The 16313-nt window shown below is 34.8% G+C and overlaps 3 protein-coding genes across 3 annotated transcripts; all 3 read left to right on the top strand.

Moving 5' to 3' along the window:
- Positions 1-1391: 1391 nt before the first annotated feature.
- On the top strand, positions 1392-13320 carry LOC115977402 (probable xyloglucan endotransglucosylase/hydrolase protein 23). Its single transcript, XM_031099232.1, has 4 exons — positions 1392-1834; positions 1920-2113; positions 2203-2598; positions 13195-13320. Exons 1-4 carry the CDS (start codon positions 1553-1555, stop codon positions 13199-13201), a joined length of 879 nt encoding a protein of 292 aa, XP_030955092.1. The 5' UTR covers positions 1392-1552; the 3' UTR covers positions 13202-13320.
- Positions 5592-6849, top strand: LOC115977401 (probable xyloglucan endotransglucosylase/hydrolase protein 23). Its single transcript, XM_031099231.1, has 3 exons — positions 5592-5912; positions 6008-6201; positions 6294-6849. Exons 1-3 carry the CDS (start codon positions 5628-5630, stop codon positions 6694-6696), a joined length of 882 nt encoding a protein of 293 aa, XP_030955091.1. The 5' UTR covers positions 5592-5627; the 3' UTR covers positions 6697-6849.
- On the top strand, positions 12045-13320 carry LOC115977404 (probable xyloglucan endotransglucosylase/hydrolase protein 23). The gene is made up of 3 exons (XM_031099233.1): positions 12045-12414; positions 12499-12692; positions 12799-13320. The coding sequence occupies exons 1-3, from the start codon at positions 12136-12138 to the stop codon at positions 13199-13201; spliced, it is 876 nt and encodes a 291-aa protein (XP_030955093.1). The 5' UTR covers positions 12045-12135; the 3' UTR covers positions 13202-13320.
- Positions 13321-16313: the final 2993 nt, after the last annotated feature.

Here is a 16313-nt window from a genome sequence, read left to right as displayed (position 1 = left end):
GACTATATGAGTCAATATTAACCTGACATGTTTATTAAAAGGACAAAGATTCCTCAACCCTAGCATGATTCATTTATTAAATAAGTCAATTGTGTTAACTTGCTTATCAGATTTTATCAAAATGGAAAGAAAAAAAATTCATATTAACCAAATTGAATTATGAAAAGCCAAAAAAATAAATATTTTTATTATAAAATTCAGAACTAACAAGTACCTGCATTACTAATAATCATTCGAAACTAAAAAATATCTCAATATCACAAATAATAAATCATAATATGTCCCAAAAAAAATAATAAACCGCAACAACTAATTAGTTTATATACTTAAGATTTGAAGGGTATATTGGTAAATTTGTCACTTAATTAAACGGGTCAGATAAATCAAATAAGTTCCATAGATTGGACACTAACCCAACCCATTTATTAAATGACTCAGTCATGTCAACCCGAATATGACACTAACTCATTAAGCATCAACCCATAATCTGCTAATTTTGTGTTGTGTCATATTGAGTTCGTAAATCATGTCCAGTTTTACCACCCCTAAATATATTGACCTAACCCTCTATATATTGTAAGAAATGGGAGATTCAAACCCAAAATAGAGACATCTCCATTAAAAACACTATAAGTTGCAAGTTGACACATAGGGCTTTTTTTTTTTTTTTTTTTTTTTTTTAATATTTTAAGAATACTAAGTATATTAACACACACAAAAGAAAAAATGGGAGAAAGTTTTAAAGAAACTAACATACAGGTCATTGGTGATTCCTTTGCTTTTCAAAAAGATTATTTTATTAAAACTATAAATAAATAAAAATTTGGTCCCCACATGTAGAATTCTTCATGAATGATAGCACTACATAATATGCATATTCTAATTAGCGATTATGCAGCATTAAAATTTGAGCTCCCACGTGAGAAAAAAAAAAAGCAATTTTTGAGCTCTCACTTGCGTTTATTGCTTATGACCCTCTTTTTTTTTTTTTTTTTGAAGTTTATTGCTTATGACCTTGATAGCATTTAAGATTGGCAGCTAATCTCCTCGTTTAAATGACTTTTGTTATTTAATAACCTGACAATGAATAAAAGTGGGGTAAATTTTGTGTGAACCGAAAATCTAATTAGCTAGGTGAGGTCCATTCCTTTATTTTAATCCTACCTTCCACCAAGAGAGAGAGAGAGAGAGAGCGATCCATTAGACTAATAAACAATGCAAAACGGCGTGACTGCAATAACTCCACTTATATATATTTTTTATTATAAATCAATGCAAAACCGCGTGACTACATGTATAATTGAAAGTTTATTTGGTAGCGTTTCAGTGCAATTCAAACAGCTTTTCATGCCAACAACTGGGTACAGCTTATTGCATGACTGAACCTTCTTATGGCCCTTCCCTTGCCTTTTGTTTTCACATCTCCATTGCCAAGTATAAATACCAGCCCAAACTAATTCTGACAACACCAATCTATTCACTCAGCAAGCTACAATTGCATTACAAATAGTCAAATACTCCAATATTCATATCACCCATTAACATAGAATTCATGGCTTCAATGACTTCTTCAAGTGTTCCTTTAATTCTTCTTGTGCCCCTTGTTCTTGGGTCAATGATGGTTGCCTCTGCTGGTAACTTGAACCAAGACTTTGACATTACATGGGGAGATGGCCGTGCTAATATAGTCAACAATGGTGAGCTTCTTACTCTCTCACTCGACAAAACTTCAGGCTCAGGATTCCAGTCCAAGAATGAATATCTTTTTGGAAAGATTGATATGCAGCTCAAGCTTGTCCCTGGAAACTCTGCTGGCACTGTCACTGCCTATTATGTAAGTTTTCCTGCCATTAGTGCTTTATTCAATTTCTAAACAAGACTACATGTTCAATAGCTAATGCTTACGTTTGTGTCTGCAGTTGTCCTCTAAAGGATCAACATGGGATGAGATAGACTTTGAATTCTTGGGGAATCTGAGTGGTGATCCTTACATACTTCATACTAATGTGTTCAGCCAAGGCAAGGGAAACAGAGAACAACAATTCTATCTATGGTTTGACCCAACTGCGGATTTTCACACCTATTCCATACTTTGGAATCCCCAGCGCATCATGTAAGCATTGCACCAATTTCTCATTTATGTACCTTTTTCCCAATTTTCCCGTATACACTTTGTTTTGACTTTTTGCTTTTTCATCTCAGCTTCTCTGTGGATGGCACTCCCATTAGAGAGTTCAAGAACTTGGAGTCAAATGGTGTTCCGTTCCCAAAGAACCAGCCAATGAGAATATACTCTAGCCTCTGGAACGCTGATGACTGGGCAACAAGGGGTGGACTTGTCAAGACAGATTGGACACAAGCTCCTTTCACTGCTTCGTATAGGAACTTCAATGCAAATGCTTGTGTTTGGACCTCTGGGGCATCCTCCTGTGGTTCAAAATCTCCCTCTTCTACATCCAACAATAATGCTTGGCTATCACAAGAGTTGGATTCAGCAAGTCAACAGAGATTGCAATGGGCGCAGAAGAACTACATGATATACAACTATTGCACAGACACAAAGAGGTTTCCCCAAGGCCTTCCTACAGAATGTACCACATCCTAGACAAAAATAGGACTGGGAATTTTGTGTCGATTCTTTCATCTATTAAGCCAATTCTTTTATTTATTTTTTATTTGTTCGTGACTCTCTGATTACGTTTGTGTTCTCTATGTAAGTTATAAACCACGGAATATATAATTCTTTTATTCTTTTAGACATTTGTCCCTTACAGTTATAATAGTTTTTACATTCTCGGCAAGCTATGAACCTCGGTTTACTTCTTTAATTCATGTTTATTGATAACAGTGTGACCAAAAAAAAAAATCAAGAATTGTTAAAAAACTGGGAAAATTATTATTGGCAATCCACTAACTACAAAGAACCAATCATAACTATACACTTGGCAATCCACGTGTATGAGACAAATAATAAGAGATCTTAAGATACATGTAGTCTACTGAGCCTATTCACTAAATTACCAGTCGTATAACAACAAAATCTTAGTAGCCCCTCTAGGTGGAGCATATATGTTGTTGATGCCCATCTTGGAGTGTAGATTAGTAAATTGTTAAAATCCGAGGGGTTCAGTGAAAAAGTCAGCTAATTGGTGCTTAGGGGTTTAGTGGCTCTCCCTCATGAGTTGAAAACTTCGAAAGCTCCTCCATCGAAAATTTTACTGATTTGCAACCCAAAATAGCCAGATTCAGACAATAATACCTTTAGAGGGCCTTGCAACCTCCAAGCCTAGGAAATATTTGAGTGCTCCTATGTCTTTTAGCTTTAATTGATCATCTAGGAATTAATAAAAGAGAATTACTGCATCTAGATCATTGCTAGCTATCAAAATAAGACCTCGTAGACTACGATGATGATTATTGAATTAGCTTGAACTCTTGTAAATATGGAGCAGTTTGCTTTAGGTGATAGAAATTTGTCAATGAATTCAATTAATAGAGACCCAAATATTAATAGAGTCCAAAACTTAATGGTTAAAAAATGTCCCATATTCATGAATTGGTTGGTTTATTAAGAAAACAAAATTAAATATATAAAATTTTGAGGCCCGACCCATTCAAGTCAAACACACACATTTAGGCTCCAACCCATTCTAACTTAAAAAACACGTTTAAGGCCCAGTCCAATAGTCAGCCCAACTGACCTAAAAGATTGAACTGACCCAGGTATAGCCAACCACATTTCGGCTGACTGACCCAAACCCGACGATATGGTATGGTCCATTCACATTTTAACCCATATTTAATAGGTCAAAACCAAACACACGAGACCCTATCCCGTTTGCCAAGTTTGCATACTGTTAGCCTATAAGGTGTACGTGCATTATAAAGTAAAGATAATATCATAATTCAAATAACCTATAAAAGATTGTGGAGTTTTTACAAATCCTCATTTCTAAGGGTTTTTTTTAACAAGTTTATTTATTTTTGGTTAATCTTATAGATGGTTTTTTTGGCTAAATAATCTTATAATGTAGTGCATCAGTCAGAATTTTTTCCTTTTATTTTTATTTTTATTTTTTTAATTTTATGGGAGAGCTTATATAAAGGGAATTTTAAAATACATGATAAATTGTGAATGGTGGAATATAATATAGAATACAAAAAAAAAAAAAAAAAAATTACAGAAGATTTGTATTCAGAAAAGAAAAAAAAAAATGGTAGTCTATTTTCCTACATTCATTTTTTAAAAAGTGTCCAATAGAAATTTTTCCTGGTATAACATTATTCTTAGTTGTATCATGATTTGTCAATTTGTTATTATACCAGTTAATTGTAAGAGCAAATCATTACTCAAAATTGACGGATTACTTGGACTAAGACTTCCACCTTCAAATCCAAATGCTAGCTTTTTATTTATTTATTTACTTATTTTTATACATTTCAAGTAGGAGGAGGCAGGTTTTAACCTTGAAACGTCTCTCTTAACAATAAAAAGAATATGAGATGCTAGTTGACCTAAAGGTCATTAATTGGTGTTTACTCTACTTTTAGAAAGACTATTTAAAAAACAAAAATAATAAATTTGTATTATTATTTATCAGACTTGTAAAATTCTTCATGAATGATACTGCATGGACTGCACTTTTTATTTCATTTTTAAAAATTCAATAGTTGGTAAAGAGGGGATTTGAACATTGGATATCTCATATCTCTATTAAAAATATCAAAAGGTATCAACTAGTTGACCTACAATAGTCATAGTATGCATTTTCTAATTAATCCACATAGTATGCATTTTCTAATTAACGATTATGCATTTCTAAATTTGAGCTCCCACTTGCTTTCACTCCCTTATGACCAATATAGCATTTAAGATCTTGATCAAAAAATATATATAGCATTTAAGATTGGCAGCTAATCTCCTCGTTTATAGTTTGATTTTGGTTACATTAATTACCTGTATGAGAGAGGATTGAATAAAAGTGGTGTAAAAATTTTGTGAGCCAAAATATATTAGGTAGGTGATAAGGTCCTTTAAAAAAATTAATAAAATCCGACCTTCCAAGAGAGCGTGACAGATTAGAGTATACATGTCATACTCACTTTCCCTGAGGTTTCTTTATGATTTATACACTGTCTTTGGTACTTTGGTAATTGAAATACTGGCGGAATTACAATTTTTAGTTTATTCCTTATTTCTCTTGAATCTAAGAGGCAGAAGCAGAGGCAGAGGCAGAGGCAGAGGCAGAGGCAGAGGCAGAGGCAGAGGCAGGGCTGGTGCTTTCAAAAAATAAGCGTAAAAGAGGCAGGCTGCTGATAAGAACTGGACAGCAGTAACTAGGCACTTTCATTAGTAGTATATGCAAAGCAGTGTGCTATATGTATAAAAGTTGAAGGTTTATTTGGTGGTGTTAGTGCGATTCAGACAGCTCTCTTTGCAATAAGTTTTCATGACAACAACTGGCTACAGCGTATTAATTACGTGACTGAACCTTCCTATGGCCCTTCCTTTGCGCTGTGTCTTCACATCCTCATTGCCTAGTATAAATACCAGCCCAAACTAATACTTACAACACCAATCTCTTCACTCAGCAAGCTTCACTTACATTATAAATAGTCAAATACTCATGGCTTCTATGACTTCTTCAAGTGTTCCCTTAATCATTCTTCTAGTGCCCATTGTTCTTGGGTCAATCATGGTTGCCTCTGCTGGTAACTTGAACCAAGACTTTGACATTACATGGGGAGATGGCCGTGCGAATATAATCAACAATGGTGAGCTCCTTACTCTCTCACTTGACAAAACTTCTGGATCAGGATTTCAGTCCAAGAGTGAATATCTATTTGGAAAGATTGATATGCAGCTCAAGCTTGTCCCTCGAAACTCTGCTGGCACTGTCACTGCCTATTATGTAAGCTTTCCTGCCTCTAGTGCTTTAAGCAATTTTAAACAAGACTACATGTTCAATAGCTAATGCTAATTTCTCTTTGAATATTTTGTTTACAGTTATCCTCAAAAGGATCAACATGGGATGAGATAGACTTTGAATTCTTGGGAAATCTGAGTGGTGATCCTTATATACTTCACACTAATGTGTTCAGCCAAGGCAAGGGAAACAGAGAACAACAGTTCTATCTTTGGTTTGACCCAACTGCGGATTTTCACACCTATTCCATACTTTGGAATCCCCAGCGCATCATGTAAGCATTGCACTAATTTCTCATTCACGTACCTTTTCCCAATTTTCCCGTACATATGCACTTTGTATTGACTTTTTCCTTTTTCATCTCAGCTTCTCTGTGGATGGCACTCCCATTAGAGAGTTCAAGAACTTGGAGTCAAATGGTGTTCCATTCCCAAAGAACCAGCCAATGAGGATATACTCTAGCCTCTGGAATGCTGATGACTGGGCCACAAGGGGTGGACTCATCAAGACAGATTGGACACAAGCTCCTTTCACTGCTTCCTATAGAAACTTCAATGCAAATGCTTGTGTTTGGTCCTCTGGGGGATCTTCTTGCGGTTCAAACTCTCCCTCTTCTACATCTAGCAGTAATGCTTGGCTCTCACAAGAATTGGATTCAGCAAGTCAGCAGAGATTGAAATGGGCGCAGAAGAACTACATGATATACAACTATTGCACAGATACAAAGAGATTTCCCCAAGGCCTCCCTACAGAATGTACCACATCTTAGACAAAAATAGGACTCGGAACCTTGTGTCAATTCTTTTATTTTTTAATTTTTCGTAACTCTCTGGTTATTTTTGTGTTCTCTATGAAAGTTGTAAAGTACGTAATATAATTCTTTTGAAATTAAATTCTATAAAGATGAGGGATAAAATCCATGTTTTACACCATCCAATAAATGATTACCACATCAACATTTTATTTAAAATTCAATACATCCTACCATACCTAATAACATTTCAATAGATTCCCAATTTGGTTGGATTTATATATGGGTTTAAAATTAATTGAGTATGATTATGTTTATTTTTAAATATGTGATAAGATGATTTAGCATGTTGGAATTGGAGGGATAAAATTTTATACCACGTTCTTATAGAATTTAATTTCAATTCTTTTATTCTTTTAGACATTTGTCAGTTACTTAGAACAAAAAAGTTTACATACATTAAAAAAAAAAAAAAAACTTACCCACTTTGCACTCTGGATAAAATTCATTTTTATTGGAAACGGTAAGACCAAAAATACCAAGAACCTTGTTTATTTAAGAGCATCACCATGGTGGTAAAATAGTTTTTTACCACCTCAAACTCCAATTAGTACTCAATATTGGTGGAGTTATAAAGGCAAATTTTTTTACCTTCTTATTACATTACAGTAAACTGCTAAGACTAACCCTTCACGATAGCAAGGGAGGCATAAAAAATATAATAAAATATATATTATTTTATTACTATTTTATCAGTTATTATGTGTTAAAATAGATAAAATAGGTTTTTGAGTTATCAAATACTAAAATTTTTTGTGGTATTAAAATCTTCTAATACCAACAACTTTATTTATTTATTTTTATGCGACATGTGTCAATACGTCCTGAGTAACAGCATTCAAAATAGGAATACAATTACTGCACAGACACGGGGAGATTATCCCCAGGCCTCCCTCCGGAATGCACCATGTCTTAGAGAAAAGAAGATAGCTTGTAAGTCAATTCTTTTATTTTTGGACATTCCCAATTGATTAATTAATCTGTATGCCATTTATATAATCAAATTCTTTTATTCTTTGGCATTTGTCACTTATTTTGATATCACATTATTGTTTATAAAACAAGTTTTGTTAAAATTTTTGTATCTATAAACTTTCTCATATTCAATAGGTCAAAACCAATAATGCAAGACCTGTCCTGTTTGCTAAATAGGCCCACTATTAGCCTATAAGGTTAACGGGCATAAAAAATGGAGATCACATCATAATTCTATAACCGAAAAGCTTGTGGAGTTTTTACAAACCTTCAGCCTGGGTATTTTAGTTATGTTTGTTCTTTTTCTTTTTCCTTTTTCTTTTTTTCACTTTTCAAATGATTTTTTTTGTTAATCTTATAAATAAGTTTTTTTTTTTTTTTCTTATAATTCAATAACTGGGAGGGAGTGAATGATTTGAACGTTGGATGTTTTCGTTTAAAATATCATAAGGAGTCAGTTGAGTCATACGACTCTTCATAATCTTATAAATGGGTTGGTAGCAGGCACGGACCCAAGGGGACTCGACCCCTGGCCCAAAGAAAAAAAAATTATTGGTTATATTTTTTTATTTCTAGAGTTACACCTCCCTCTTCTAAAAACTTAGACTCCTCCCTTTTAATTAGCCTAACTCAACTAGCAACTACCCAACTCAAAAACTTAACAAAAACAAAATTTTAAAATAAAAAATCCTAGTCAACCCAGTATTAGAGTACCAGCATCAATTGTTGTAAATGCTAAATATTTAGTATTTAGAACACCAAATACCAAAAACACTAATGTACGAGATATTTCAAATGCTATATTAGAGTGGCAAAAGTAAGTTTTAATTTGTGAAAATAAATTTTTTTTGCAACAGCTGATGCTCTTAAGAAACAATATTAGTTTGTGTTTTTTTGTTGTTGGTAAATAATTTCATCTTAATGTATTAAAAAACAATTATTTTGTGTATTTATCTTGATTGATAGTTTGTTAATACTTAATACTATGTATAGGTAACCATTTGGGGTTTTTTTATTTTTTTATTTTTTTTTCTTATACTTTGGCCCCTAGATTGAAATCCTAGATCCGCCCTTAGTTGGTAGTGTATTAATCGGCTATTTTTATTTCTAGAGCTTATACAAAGGGAAAATAATAGTCCACTTGGTGGTAAAAGAATAATGGTTATTTACCAAATTCATTTATATAAAGGGAAAATAATGGTCCAGTTGGTGGTAAAATAATAATGGTTGTTTACTAAATTCATTTTTTAAAGTGACAAATTACTTGGACTAAGACTTCAACCTTTAAATCCTAATGTTAGTTGCTTCCTTTACTTCTTTTTTTTTTCATTTTTTTTTTCAATACATTTAACTAGGAGAGATTCGAAACATATTAAAAATAAAATGAGATGTTAGTTGACATAACGATCATTGGTGTTTCCTTTACTTCTAGAAAGACCATTTAAAAAAGAAAAACATTTGAAGTTTTTTCTTTAGAAACACACACACATTAGGGGAGAGAATATAGGGCTCTAACACAAAGTTAAAGAAAATCCATGCAAACACAAGATTTGTAATTTCATACATGTTTGTTAGGGTCATATTTCTTGATGTTGGTAAACATCTGATAAAATGAATTCTATATGTAATTCAGTCTTAGTTTAAATGTTCAAAGACATTGTGGGGCCAGAGAATTTATAACCCCGGCCCACTTTACATTAGGGCCCAAGGCCCGAGCCGAGGAGAGGCATTGCCGAGGACATACAATGAAAGTCCAAATGGCCTAGGGATATAGCCGAGGACGATTTTGTCCTTGGCATCCCAGAGCGCTCCTAAAAGAAAAGGCGAGCACAGTATAGGAGCGGCCCAAGTAAAAGGCTGCCAATACTGCAATTAAGTACTCTGCGCCTGACAGGTCCATGCTCTTTACCATGCTTTTTAGCTTTTACAACCACCCCTGACCACTTTGGGTATGGGCTGATAGGACAAGTATCAGCCCTAGAAAGCTGAATCTACACGTGGACGTTGGAGAGAGGGTAAAGGCTAGTATAAAAAGAGAAGTAAGCAATCCAGAAAAAAGGCTGGAAAAAAAGGCCAAGAACTAGAACCTTCCAGGCCGTGCCGAGGAGAGATTTCTTGGGCAAACGTGGTTCACCTCTGTGTGTCCACCATGAAAACCATGACTAACCACTGTCCGGTGACCAAGGCCTAGCCTTTCAGCCCACGCTCTACAAATTTTATTATTTGGGCCTTTAACGTACAAACCCAATATCAGTTTGGGATCGATACAAATTGAGTCCTTACAGACATAAACAAGCAATATAATTTGAAAATACAAGACAGGTCAAGAAAACTTGCCAAAGATAGGAATTTGAAATTTCTTGATACTTGTCAATCTATTGAGAATAAATGAATCTTGATACTTAGCTCGACAACTCTCGATCTATCGAGCTACGGGAAAATTGAACAATAATTTTTGTTTCAGTCCACAATGATTTGACTTGTCTTGATTTCATACACTAGGGTTCCAAGACAAATGAAAAGTAAATTTTTATGTTTGTCATCATATACACAAAGAGATGCACATACTATGGAGCTGCTGCGACATTTGTGCTCTTAGGATTTTGTGCCAAATTGCTACCACTTCATCAAGGTATGTGTGGGGCCCAATAGTTTGTGGCCCTGGCCTATTTATTCATTGGGGTTTAAAGGCCCGAGCCGAGAAGGGTTATAGCCCAGGATCGGTAATACAAGTACAAAATAGCCTTAGGGACACAGCCGAGGACGATTCAGTTCTCGGCATGTCCGAGATCTCACAAGAAGAAAGGGCTAAAATGGTATAGAAACAACTTGGGAAAAAATCTAAAATATCTGTGCCAATAGAAAAGGGTATGCTGGAAAGAATAACGACCAGGGAAAGCTGTCCTTACTGCTATTCAATACTCTGCACCTGACAGAGCCATACTCTCCAGCTTTTACAACCACCCCCAACCACTCTGGGTATGGGCTGATGGGAAGAGTATCAGTCTTGGAATGTCGATCCTACACGTGGACGAAGGATAAAAAAACACAGGCTAGTATAAAAGGAAAAGTAAACAATTCATAAAGGGGGCTGGGAAAAATGACTAAAAACCAGAGCCTCCCAGCCCGCCTCCAGGAGAAAGACTCCTAAGGCGAAAACGACTTAGTTATGTATGAACACCACGAGAAACCTGCCGTCTGGTGACTAAGGCCTAACCTTTCAAACCCACGCTCTACAAATGATATTGTTTGGGCATTTTTACGCGCGAGCCCAACACTATTATGGTTTGTTACAAATTGTGCCCTTACAGTATGTATTGAAGAAATTTGCATAAAGCTACGTTAAACAATGATTGGGTTGGTGTTAGTCCTAATGGGAGGTTCGCGCAAAAAGGAAGTTTGCTACAAGAAGTAGTCCAATTGGGGTTGGACCTAAGTTTTCTCAAAGATTAGTATCCTCTACTGTAGGTAAGTACTTCGAAATACAGTAAGATTCATTGTACTTGTAACTTCTATTTTTGTTAGTGGATTCTTCAGGAGTAGTGACCTAAATACTTACCAGATGGAATTTTGTAAGCGAAAGTTTTCCCATCATGATCAAATCAATGTGTCAAACTTTTTTTTTTTCCGCTGCATTCAACTTTAGTTTGGTGATTTGATTGTATTGATTTTACATGTAATTGAACTAAAAATTAACTCAAGTTATTAGTTAATTACTGGTGCTCAAAATCTTAACCCAACCCAACAATGTAGAATTATACACAGTACGTAGTATGTATTTTCTAATTCACGATTATACAATATTTAAATTTGAGCTACCGCCAGCTTTTATTCCTTATAAGACCATTATAGCAGTTAAGATTGACATCTAATCTCCTCTTTTAATTTATATATGACTGTTGTTATTTAATAACCTTACAACAGCGCGTGACCGATTAGAGTATACATGTGATACTCACTTTCCCTATGGTTTCTTTATGCTCGTGGAGTCGCAATTTTTTTTTTTATTATATATGTTTTCAATTCCCTGTTTCTCATGAATTCATAAGTAGGAAAATCCAAAGAGGCAGGGCAGGTGATAACAACTGGACAGCAGTAACTAGGAACTTTCATGGGAAACTTATGCAAAACAGCGTGTTATATGTATAATTGAAGGTTTATTTGGTGGTGTTGGTGCGATTCAAACAGCTATCTTTGTAATAACTTTTCGTGACAACAACTGGCTATAGCTTATTACATGACTCGACCTTCCTATGGCCTTTCCTATGCTTTGTGTCTTCACACCCTAATTGCCTAGTATAAATACCAGCCCAAACTAGTTCTGCCAACACCAATCTCTTCACTCAGTAAACTTCACTTACATTACAAATAGTCAAATACAGAAATACTCCAATTTTCTTATCACCCATTAACATAGAATTCATGGCTTCTATGGCTTCTTCAAGTGCTCCATTGATCCTTCTAGTGCTTCTTCTTGGGTCAATCATGGTTGCCTCAGCTGCTAACTTGAACCAAGATTTTGACATTACATGGGGAGATGGCCGTGCTAATATAATCAACAATGGTGAGCTCCTTACTCTCTCACTAGACAAAACTTCTGGCTCAGGATTCCAGTCCAAGAATGAATATCTATTTGGAAAGATTGATATGCAGCTCAAGCTTGTCCCTGGAAACTCTGCTGGCACTGTCACTGCCTATTATGTAAGCTTTTCTGACACTAGTGCTTCATTCTATTTTAAACAGGACTACATGTTCAATAGCTAATGCTTATGTCTGTGTCTGCAGTTGTCCTCGAAAGGATCAACATGGGATGAGATAGACTTTGAATTCTTGGGGAATCTGAGTGGTGATCCTTATATACTTCACACTAATGTGTTCAGCCAAGGCAAGGGCAACAGAGAGCAGCAATTCTATCTATGGTTTGACCCAACTGCAGATTTTCACACTTATTCCATACTTTGGAATCCCCAACGCATTATGTAAGTATTGCACCAATTTCTTACTAGTTAAAAACTTAAAATTTATGTAGTTGTTCCAGTTTTTTCCCTATACACTATGTATTGACTTTTTCCTTTTTCATCTCAGTTTCTCTGTGGATGGCACTCCTATTAGAGAGTTCAAGAACTTGGAGTCAAATGGTGTTCCATTCCCAAAGAATCAACCAATGAGGATATACTCTAGCCTCTGGAATGCTGATGATTGGGCCACAAGGGGTGGACTTGTCAAGACTGATTGGACACAAGCTCCTTTCACTGCTTCCTATAGAAACTTCAACGCAAATGCTTGTGTTTGGACCTCTGGGGCATCCTCCTGCGGTTCAAACTCTCCCTCTGCTACTTCTAGCAATAATGCTTGGCTCTCACAAGAGTTGGATTCAGCTAGTCAGCAGAGATTGCAATGGGCGCAGAAGAACTATATGATATACAACTATTGCACAGACACAAAGAGGTTTCCCCAAGGCCTTCCTACAGAATGTACCACATCCTAGGCAAAAATAGGACTACGAACCTCCGTCAATTCTTTTATTTTTTTTGTAACTCTCTGATTAATTTCATGGTCTCTATGTAAGTTGTAACATACGTAATATAATTCTTTTATTCTTTTTAACATTTGTAAGTTGCACGCTATAGACTGTTTGCTTCTTTTAATTCATGTTTATTGAAAATGGTAAGACAAAATAAATGCAGAGGACCACCAAAGACTACAACAATGCTGCTAACACAAGAAGTTTCACAACTTTTTTATTAATTTGTTAAGATGGATGATTGAGATTTGTCAAAATAACTCTCATATGGGACCACTATTGGCATCATCTTCATTGTACATTAATTACTACCTTAGTATGTTACTAACAACTTGAATTCCAACCCCCTAAACCCATAAGCACTTCAAGCATAGAGAGGTACGGGTACCATCCCATCTACAAGAGTGAGTGGTAAATTTATTGTATTTTTAAACTTATTGTAAAGCACTGTTGAAATGTTTAAAGCTCCAAATCATGCAGGTGGTAAGAGTACTATTGTAAAGCAATGGCATTATCCCATCTTTACAATAGAGAGAAGATATCAAGCTAGATTTAAATGCTCATCTCCCATTTGTTAAAAGCAAAAATAAAATTAACCAGAGTAACCTAAGTCACCTTCTTCATTTTCAGGTGTTCTAAGGTCTTCTTCTGAGTTCATCATCACTATATATCTACTGTGAAATTACTTATTCCTCGTCAAATTATATTTATGATTTAAAATTTCTTTTTAGTTTGTACATCATAGGGATTGTCAATTAATTATGACATTTAGATGGATGACTTCTATTCCTACGGTCTAATAAGCAAATGACCTTTCTCTCCCCAAAAAAAAAGGGTAAGCAAATGAACTATACGGCAAAAAACGTATATGAGATATGAGGGAGAAGACCTTCAAATTTCAAATTTCAAATTTCAAATATGCAAACAAAGGAATCATTCCAAAACACTAAAATCCTGGAATCAACACTTCTATGAAAATCCTTGAATCATGTTTTTTTTTCAATGACTGTTGTTGAATCTGTTTTGACTTCGTACTTGGTAGTATTCTACATGGAACATACTCCCCACCTAATGGACAACAATCATCATTAACTGGGTGGTAATTCTCGTGTGTTATAATAAGTTTTTCCTGAAATAATACTCTAGCTAGTACTGTTTTTAAAAAGGATTTCTCAAAATAATTCTTTTGATTCAATTCATAAGCTAGGTCTCCTGTAATAAGCCCAAAGCTGGAACCAGCCCAAAATTCATTTAGACCAGCACAACAGCTTGATCAGGTACGTGTGGAGTACAAAACATGAGCATAGGATCAAGAACTTAGTGCAAGACTAATCAAGAAAAGCTAGTCTTACACAGACAACCATATACACGTCATTTTTATACAAAAATCATGACTTCATGTCACAATTTTTAAGTTGGACTTGGAAAAGTTGAAATTTGAAATCATGACTTCAAGTCACAATTTTAGCCAAATCAGATTAATGGTTGTATGTAAAAGTGTGCTTGGCTCCAACTTAAAAAACTAACTTATTTTACTGTTCAGTTTATTTTTGCTACTATTCATGTGCTCCATGGTATTTTTTGGTACTATTCATGGGTCCCATTAATTTTTGGTACTATTCATGGGTATTTCAACTAATTTTTACCTTTATCTACCGTACGTTTAGCAAAAAAATTTAAATTTTAACAAAATAAGGGAATTCCAAATAGACATTAAGGTAGAGTTTGGATAGCGTGTCTAGTTCTCAGTGCGGCTACGTTTTTCCTGTAGGTCCCGTGCACTGTTTGCAGGACCCACACATATTTTTTTCACCAAAAACAACTTTAAAATTGGGTTCCACGGTACTATTCACACATTTAAAAATTATTTTGCAATACTGTTTTTAGTTTTCAATAATAAGCGATATCCAAACAGACCCTAAGTATGTATGAGTAATAAATATTAGCCAAAAGTTAATTAGTTAATCTAAGTAGTTAAACAAGTTATTAGTTGATTAAAGAACCAATCTTTTGTAAACTTGAATTAGAAAATTCCAAAAATAAAAATAAAAAGAAAAACAAAATAACATTAGGACGGAAACAACATTATTTTGGAAAATTTAATTTTTCAAAACATCAATCATGAAAATACTCTTTTGTACTACCTTCTCCTCCCTTTAATTCAGACATCGATTGAGGTAAAGAGGAATCCAACCCAAATTCTCTTTTAAATGAGAAACAATAAATCAGGGATATAACTTTTATTATTACTTATTGTTATTAATACTTATTGAAATGATTGATTGTGAGTGATAAATAAAAAAGTTGTGGATCCATGTAAAGTAATTGTCCACTTCTCATAGACATAATCAACCACTTCAACAAATTATGAAAAAAAAGTTACAATGAACAACACTCAGGACTACAAAGCTCAGTGTGTCTCTTTCTTTCTTCCTTCCCCCTTTTTTTTTGGCTGAATAATGCACCGGATCCCATCTTTCTTTTTTCCCCTGTACCTACGTTTTTTATTTTCCATTATGACAATAAGACAGGCTTCCCCATCATAGTGGCAATAAAGAATATCACATGATTCCAATGAGAAATAAAATAAAAATGGCCCAATTTGTGCTAGGTAATATCCGGGAAAGTACTTGTATTTATTTTGAAAAGCAGATGGAGTCACAGGAACTGTATTTATGTCATGGATGGAGATATCAGTAAAGGCAAACGTGTGAATTTTCACTTTTCCAGGTGCTCCTATTAAGAGTGCGTTTGGATTGGGCGTTTTCGCCCAATCCTGCGTCTGCGTTTTTCATTTAACGCCCAATCCTGCGTCTGCGTTTTTCATTTTTTTTTTTTTTTCACGCGTTTTGGGTTTGCGGCTACTGTTCATGCACTGTTCAATGAACAGTAGCCGCAAACTTTGACTTTTCAAATTTTTTTGGACCAATCACAGCACATCGTGTACTGTTCACGGACCCACAAATTTCACTTTTCAGCAACTTTTTCATTAAAAATGGGTCCCACGATACTATTCACACATTTAAAAATTATTTCGCTACAGTGTTTTTCAGTTTTTAGTTTCAGTTTTCAGTTT

Source organism: Quercus lobata, chromosome 2, assembly GCF_001633185.2.
Source record: "Quercus lobata isolate SW786 chromosome 2, ValleyOak3.0 Primary Assembly, whole genome shotgun sequence".
NCBI lineage: Eukaryota > Viridiplantae > Streptophyta > Magnoliopsida > Fagales > Fagaceae > Quercus > Quercus lobata.
This window is presented reverse-complemented; position numbering and strand designations above follow the sequence as displayed.

Coding starts and splice junctions, on each gene's coding strand:
- LOC115977404 (XM_031099233.1), top strand. CDS start 12,136: ATGGCTTCTATGGCTTCTTCAAGTGCTCCATTGATCCTTCTAGTGCTT. Junction 12,415..12,498: donor GCACTGTCACTGCCTATTAT/GTAAGCTTTTCT, acceptor CTGTGTCTGCAG/TTGTCCTCGAAAGGATCAAC. Junction 12,693..12,798: donor TGGAATCCCCAACGCATTAT/GTAAGTATTGCA, acceptor TTTTCATCTCAG/TTTCTCTGTGGATGGCACTC.
- LOC115977401 (XM_031099231.1), top strand. CDS start 5,628: ATGGCTTCTATGACTTCTTCAAGTGTTCCCTTAATCATTCTTCTAGTG. Junction 5,913..6,007: donor GCACTGTCACTGCCTATTAT/GTAAGCTTTCCT, acceptor TTTTGTTTACAG/TTATCCTCAAAAGGATCAAC. Junction 6,202..6,293: donor TGGAATCCCCAGCGCATCAT/GTAAGCATTGCA, acceptor TTTTCATCTCAG/CTTCTCTGTGGATGGCACTC.
- LOC115977402 (XM_031099232.1), top strand. CDS start 1,553: ATGGCTTCAATGACTTCTTCAAGTGTTCCTTTAATTCTTCTTGTGCCC. Junction 1,835..1,919: donor GCACTGTCACTGCCTATTAT/GTAAGTTTTCCT, acceptor TTGTGTCTGCAG/TTGTCCTCTAAAGGATCAAC. Junction 2,114..2,202: donor TGGAATCCCCAGCGCATCAT/GTAAGCATTGCA, acceptor TTTTCATCTCAG/CTTCTCTGTGGATGGCACTC.